At 27.2% G+C, this 7,690-nt stretch overlaps 1 protein-coding gene across 1 annotated transcript; it reads right to left on the reverse strand.

Moving 5' to 3' along the window:
- Positions 1–5,062: 5,062 nt before the first annotated feature.
- On the reverse strand, positions 5,063–6,395 carry LOC120068944 (zinc-finger homeodomain protein 4-like). Its single transcript, XM_039020583.1, has one exon. It carries the CDS (start codon positions 6,103–6,105, stop codon positions 5,191–5,193), a length of 915 nt encoding a protein of 304 aa, XP_038876511.1. The 5' UTR covers positions 6,106–6,395; the 3' UTR covers positions 5,063–5,190.
- Between the last annotated feature and the right edge of the window lie 1,295 nt (positions 6,396–7,690).

Here is a 7,690-nt window from a genome sequence, read left to right on the forward strand (position 1 = left end):
CAAAAGCCACTCATAATTTAATGCTTGATGTGTGACAATGCATGAAATTTACTATTAAAATCTCCAAAAATATTAATTCAAAGCAATCATTCTTTACTTGTGGGCTATATTGTAATGTCATATGCTGTCTTGGTCTTCTTATAAATAAAAGCTTTTCTAAATTATCACTTCTTATATTTAATGCTAAAATAATTATACAAAATATAATGCCTCTTTCTTTATGGATTGGTTTTAACTTTAATACCTTGAAAAATTCAAAATTCTAGTCTCAGTTTATAAAAATAAAAATAAAAATAAATAGCACTATTAGCCATTTCTGTTAAAATGTTTAATAGAAATGTAAAGATTTGAAACTAACCAAATATTACTGTATTTTTAATAAATATTAAATTTAATCTCTCAAACTAATTTTATCGAAATTTGATAAATAATAATAAAATTTTTATACAAGAAAATATTATATGTGAATATGTATACAAATTTATACCGAAAATAATAATGGATAACAATCAAAGCATGGGACTAAATTTAAGATATATTCAATGCACAGACTAAATTTGAATAAAATTAAACAAACTTTTATATTTTAACCCTATATTTTATTCCTATTCTATCTCTTATCTGTTTCATTTTGCATTTTAAACCTAAATTATTATTTTAATTTTCTTAAGCAAAATAAAAAAAAAAAATAATAATAATAATAATTATTATTATTATTATTATTATTATTATTGTAGTAGAAATAAGAAAAATGATATATTATAGACAAAGTTCAATTTATACAATTTGAACCCTAATTGAATATAATGAATATGGTATTAAATTTTTATAGACATGTTAGCTATTTACATTAATATTTTCTTCGACTTAAAGGGTGAATTGGGCATTTCTAATATATCGTACAAAATGAATGAAACACCAAAAAAATAAGCAACAAAATATCACTAATGCATATATGTAATATAAATAATAGATATCTTAACTTTTTTTTAAAAAAAAATATAATATTTATTTGCTAATTTAAATATTTTTTCTTTTTGTTTTAAACTTGTACTTTAGATATATTTATCGATACATATTGTCGATAATCTAATGACATTTTTGTTGACATTGATATTTTAAATATTGACATCAACTAGTATTTTAAAATAAATGTTTATTTATTATTATTATTTTGTAATAACATGATTTTTCTTTGATGTTGCCATTTCTGTGTACGTTCTTCCTTTTGATAACAAAAGAACATTCTCTGTGTATTTTTTTTCTTTTTTTTTTTTCTTTAAAAAAAAGTGTATCTCCCAACACAACAAACCAAAAAGAAAAAGGTTTTCTTTTTTAGTCTTTATTGACATAAACCTTTTTTTTCCCAATATTTTAGGCATTTTATAAATATACTACTTTTGCAATGCATTTTTCTGTTAATCTTGTAATTTTAGTATATATGATTAATTAATTTGACATTTTAAAAAGTTGAATGAAGAGCAAAATTCCAAAGCTAAGCTATCTGCACTTCTTTTTAAATTATATATCTTTTAACTGTAGCCAAACTTTATATTTTATTATAACTATTGGCGATGTTTAAAAAAAAAAAAAATAAAAAACATTAAAAGGTTAAACATGTTATATAAAATTCCATTGATTTAGTTCGGTTTCAATTTTTCCATTAATATTTTGGATTTTACATTATATCCCTATTATTCAATTTGTAAAAAAATGATTTTTTTTAAAAAAAAACCATTAAGGAACAACAATTTAATCTACAAACGTTTAGTCCTATACTTTCAACTTTATAACAATATAGTTCAAACTTTAGTAACCAACATTTTAAGTCTTGTTACTTTTAAATTTTATTTCGTAAGCTTTCACTACAAGAAAAATAGGCTCTCCTGATGTCTAAAACAACCGTCGGGAGAGAGGATCTCGCTCGACTACGTAAGGTAGAGTCGGGAGTTAGCAATATTTTGTCATATATGCTTTGTTGAAAGCAATTGATTCATGTTGGAAAGTTTTTCAATTAAGTGTGAATGTGATGTAAAACAACAAAGTCGGAGGTTGGATGCTTTGTTTTTCTTTACAATATATATTGTTATATCATACTTGTTTAGTGAATTCAAACATATTTCAATAATAAGATATTATCTTATTTGAAATTGAAACTTACATTAAGCAATTCAAATTTTAAACTAATTGAAACATCATAGTTAATTGAATTTATGAAATTAAATACTCCCGACCACTGGTACTCCCAACGCATGTAGCGATGCTGTACAACACGCATCGGAAGTTCGTTCAAAACTCTTGACAGTATGTGTTTTCACGTTGGGAGTTGTACTCCCGACGGACATATCCCGACCAAATGCCCGATGACATACTTATCGTTGGGAGTGGATCTTCCAACACATTTTTTACCATTTTTTGGTGATTTGAAGCATCGAGAAATGGGTGATTTTTTGTAGTATTTCATTAAGATTTTGTGAGATTTATTATTGATATAGATCATTAAATTGATTAGAAACTAAATGTGTTTGTAAATTATAGAGACTAAATTTATACCTAATAAAAATTAACATTTAATTTTAATTTGGATGGATTTTATCATATGATGGATGCAATTTTTATAAATCTTAAACTGTAGGAACTAAGTTTTTACATACTAAAATTCAACAACTATATTTAAAAAAAAATAAAATTAAAATTACATGAATCAATTGTTACAAATGAAAGTCCAACTAAATTGTTAAAAAAAAAATATGTTAGTAAATTTGGTTATAGATGAAAATTTTAAACCGATAGATTATTCTTTTAAAACTATATTTGAAAAAAACAAATGCTAGAGATTGATTATTTCTTTTAAAACTAAATTATAGGTAGAAATTATAGCTTACCTAATAAAATGAACCAAATTGAATTATATTTTTTTCATAATAAATATGGATAAAAATTTCAACCTCTCTATCTCTTATATCCGTACGTTTGGCACTGTATTTGCTGTGTCAAATAGTCATTTGTAAAATATTTTAACCGCTTGGTGAATTTGGTAAAATAAATTTAAATTAAATATGTTAAAATTACTTTAGAATTTAAAAACAATATGTTTCTAGCTTTAGATTCTCTTAAAATCAGGTAGAATTTTTAGTTAATATTTAGTTTTCAATTTTATACTTTAAAAAGAAGATTTATTTTATATCTTTATCTATTTTTCACCTAATCAAAACTATTTTCTAGTTTTCATGAGTTAAATACATCATTTTTTTTTTTAAAAAAAATCATATTTATTTGTTAAAAATAAAACTATTTTCATTAATATTTAAAAATTAATCTATAACAAACAAAATTTATCATACTAAATAATCATTTAAAATTTTAAACTACAAATAATTTTTTTAAAAAAAATTGATTATAAATCTATTTTAGTTATTATATCTAAAATAAGAAGTTTTTGTATTTATTTACCAAACACTCTAACCCCACCTTTTCAAGTTTAAGTTGAAAATTTTCAAATACTAACTTACTTTTTTTCACGACTGATTTTTCTAAAAGCACAGCTACCAACAATTATTTTAAAGAGTTACAGCAATCTCAAATGGAGCCCAAATCAATTACACATATATCTTATATATTAAAAATAATATAGGGTAAAATATCTTTGGATATATGAATCAAGTCAAAATGATAGAGGATAGCTCAACTGACATCAAACATATATTATCAACCTAGATCGATTTCCTATCCCACGTATTGTCGAAAAAGATATGGAATACAACATTATAGCTTAGACATGAAACCTTTGTAAATACATATAAGGTGTGAGTTAGGTTTGAAATAAAAAGTTAATAAATAGAAGAGAGAAATGAAACTAGGGTTTTGAAAAGGAAAATTAAAAACAAGGAAATATTTATTGTAAAAGTTCATGTGAAGAAGGAAAAAAAGTGAATTTAATGGGTTATAAATATGTAGGAGGAAGTTTCACTATTAGGGTTTTGGAAAGGGAGAAAAAGCAAGTCAAAGGTAGACAATGCTAGAAAGAGAGGTAGGCATGCAACAACCAAAAACAAAAAGAGATATTACAATCATATTTAATGTCATACCATACCCCATCTATCCAACTCACAAGAGAGTGACAAACACTCACAACCTCTTAACTTTTAAGTTAATTTGAATATATATAACTTCACTCGATAAGACGTACGTATCTTCAATCAAGAAAGTAGAAGAAAAAAAAGTGTCAAACTCTTCTTTTCGCCATGTAAAAGAATCCTAACAAGTATTTAAATGTACAAAATCAAACATATATATACCATTACGTGTAATATAAGTCATTATATTAACCTAACTCAATATTGATTTAATATATCTCGAAAATTTTCAAATTACATCATATTTTCACATTTGTTATAAAAACAAAATGCATTCAATGTCTCCCAAGAACTTTCCATGGAATAAATATTACTCTTTCCAAATTTCACTCATATTTGTTTTCTTTTCTTTCATTTCTCCATTTTGAACCCTAAGGAAAAAAAAAATCATACTCGTAATTTTTCTTTATTCGTATATATAATCTTTTCTCGTATGTGAATCACGTCACAAATACAAATATCTGTAGGAGCTTATGACTAGTGTTTTAGAAGTTAAAATATGTCTTATCTACTTTTATCTAATAGTTTAAAAAACTAAACTTGATGACTAAAAAAATGGCTTCCAAAAAATTGTTTTAGTTTTTGAAATTTGACTAAGAATTCAACAATTGTACTTAAGAAATATAAAATGATTGTAAGAAATGTTGATGAAATATATTTAATTTTCAAAAACAAAAACAAAAAATAAAATAGTTACAAAATGGACATTAATTTTTAATTTTTTAAAGTTAACAAACGTGGAACGAGAGATGAGAAGTTCAAATTCTCTATTGATATATATATATATACATGATTAATTTACTGAACCATACTCGAATAGATGATGCTCCTCACCCAACCACATTAAATAAACTAAATTAATCAACCATCAATTAAATAAACCAATTAAGTGCCTTGGATTCAGTGCAATAACTCAGATTTAAACATATTCCAACACCAACACATTGACCATCATCATCATCATTAGCCAATAATAACAACAATAATAGTAATGATAATTATATAATTCAATCTGATGAGTTAAAAAGAGAGAAAGAAATGAAGAAATTTTAATTTAATTTAAGGGATTAGGAGAATGAGAAGGGGAAATTGTATCCTTCTTGGCAAGATTGTGCTTGTTGTTATGCATCCAAACTTTTAGAACTCTCCTCTTCACTCCAATCTCTTGACAGAATTGTTGAACCACACTTTCCTCTTGCTTTTGAATCTTCCATCCAACTTTCTCTGCAAACCGTAGCATCTTCTCTTTCTGCTCCGCCGTGAACTTCGTTCGAAATCGCTTCTTATTCATCATTGGCCCCGAATAGACCCTTCCCCCGACTCCTACCCCTGTCGCCTCCTCCTGCTCCTCCGACTCTGAGTGCCCACCGCCCCCACCGAGCATGTTGTACGACATTATCATGTGGTGGGGTTGAGCTGTTGCTGCTCTTGATGATATGAACGTCGCCCCTCCTGCAGTCGGGTACGCGAATGCAGCAGGCTCTGGTGGGCTGATCATGTTCTTTCCACCGACGAGAAGCTTTCGCCCGAAGCGAGAGTGGTGGAGCCAATCGTAGGGTTCTCCTTCGATCTCTTTTCGATGGAAGTTTCTATGACAATTGCAAGCCGAGCATGTTAGGGCTTCAATGGAACCTTCTTCACCACTCGGCATAAACTCGCCGCAGCCATCCGTGGCATTGCCTCCCATGGAAGCTGCATGGTTTTTGAGACACTCTTTGTATTTGATATGCTTCTTGTTGTTGCTGCTGTTATTGTTACTGTTGCTATTGTTATGAAGGTGAAGGTCAGGTTCCATTTGGGAAGTTGGAAGTGGGCTTCCACCATTGATCGATGCTGCAATGATGTGGTTACGGGTGGCGGAAGGGTCATGGTGGTGGATGATATGGTCGTGGTCGTGACCGCCGTAACGACTATTTAAGGGGATGGGAATAGGGATGGGGATAGGAGGGTCTTGAGTAGTAAGCTCCATTATATGAAGGAGGAGTCGAAGAGAAAGAGAGAGAGAAAATAATAAAGGGTAAGAGTTTGGGGTTATTAAAATTGGATAAAAGAGAGGAGGTGAGAAATTGGTGTGGGAATTAGAAGAAAGATAGTAGTAGAGAGTTGTTGCATTGCATATTCCAATAATATTACGGTTTGAGAAGAAGAAGAAGAAGAGGAGGAAAATAGAAGTTTGGTTAAAGAAGGGAAATGAAGAGAGAGTTTATGAATATGGAGATTTCATATTGGTGTGTGAAATGTGAAGACACTAAAATAATAAGTAAAGAGTTTATAGTTATACACAAAAACCATGGACCTCTATTGCTAGTTTTAGGCCCTACCACCTCTCAATTTTCCTTTTCTTTTTTTATTTATTTTAAAAAAAGTTCTTTTAACCGACAAAACTGAAGAACACAACACAAGACACAGTGGTTTTTTTTTTTTAAAAAAAAAAAATTATTATTACATATATTTTTGGGTTAAAAATACAATTTTGTTACATATAGTTTGAAGTTTGTTCAATTTTAATTTGTTTTCTATAAACTTAAATCTAGTCCTCAACTATTAGTTTACTGTTATTTTTTTTTAAAAAAATAATTGTTATTTATGGATGTTTTTATTGTAAATTTTGAAGACATATTTATGTATTATATTTTTTTAGAGATAGGAAAAATATCAAACTATTTACAAAAACAGTAAAAAGGAGACTGATAGACTTCTATCAACCTCTATCAATGATAGACTTCTATCAACCTTTATCACTGATAGTATCAATGATAGACTTCTATCAATTTCTATCATTGATAAACTTTTATCTGTGTCTATTAGTAATAAACATTGATAACAATGTCTATCACAACTATAATTAAATTTTGTTATTTGTATAAATATTTTCCCTTATTTTTCTATTTTTGAAAATCTTCTTTTTTTACATGAAAAATATTATTATATGTAACTAATTTCAGTTAAAAATTGACTTCAGATTAAAATTGGAGAAGTAAAAGTGGAAAAAATTGTTTTACATGGAAAAACTGTTGCAAATGTTTACAAATATAGTAAAATGTCACAAACTATCAGTGATAGACACAGACACATATCATTAATAGACAGTGATATTTTGTTATATTTATAAATATTTCGGTTAATTTTTTTATATTTGAAAATCGCTCAATAAATTAAAATCGAAAAAAACACGAAAATGATATTTTATTTTTAATTTTTTTAAAAAGAAAAAAGAAAAAGAAAAAAAGTGGGGTTGTGGTTGGGATGGGAAAATGAGAGATGAAGTTTACGCTACTCTATTGCTTGGAGAGGCCAACGTTTGTCAGAGAAATAAGAGATTGTTGTGTTGTGTGTTTAATTCTAAATCTTACTTTGAAGGAAAACTCTGATGACATACATATCATTTTCCATCACTGCAAATTCATTTAATGCCCTTTTTCCCTTTTTCCATTTCAATTTCAATTTTTAATTCTAAATCTATGTTTTTAAATCTCATATTTAATAAATCTTTTGTTTTTCGTTCTTGAAAATAACATAATTCAATTGACGTTAAGTATAAAGATTTGATTCCC

This window comes from Benincasa hispida, unplaced genomic scaffold, assembly GCF_009727055.1.
Source record: "Benincasa hispida cultivar B227 unplaced genomic scaffold, ASM972705v1 Contig159, whole genome shotgun sequence".
NCBI lineage: Eukaryota > Viridiplantae > Streptophyta > Magnoliopsida > Cucurbitales > Cucurbitaceae > Benincasa > Benincasa hispida.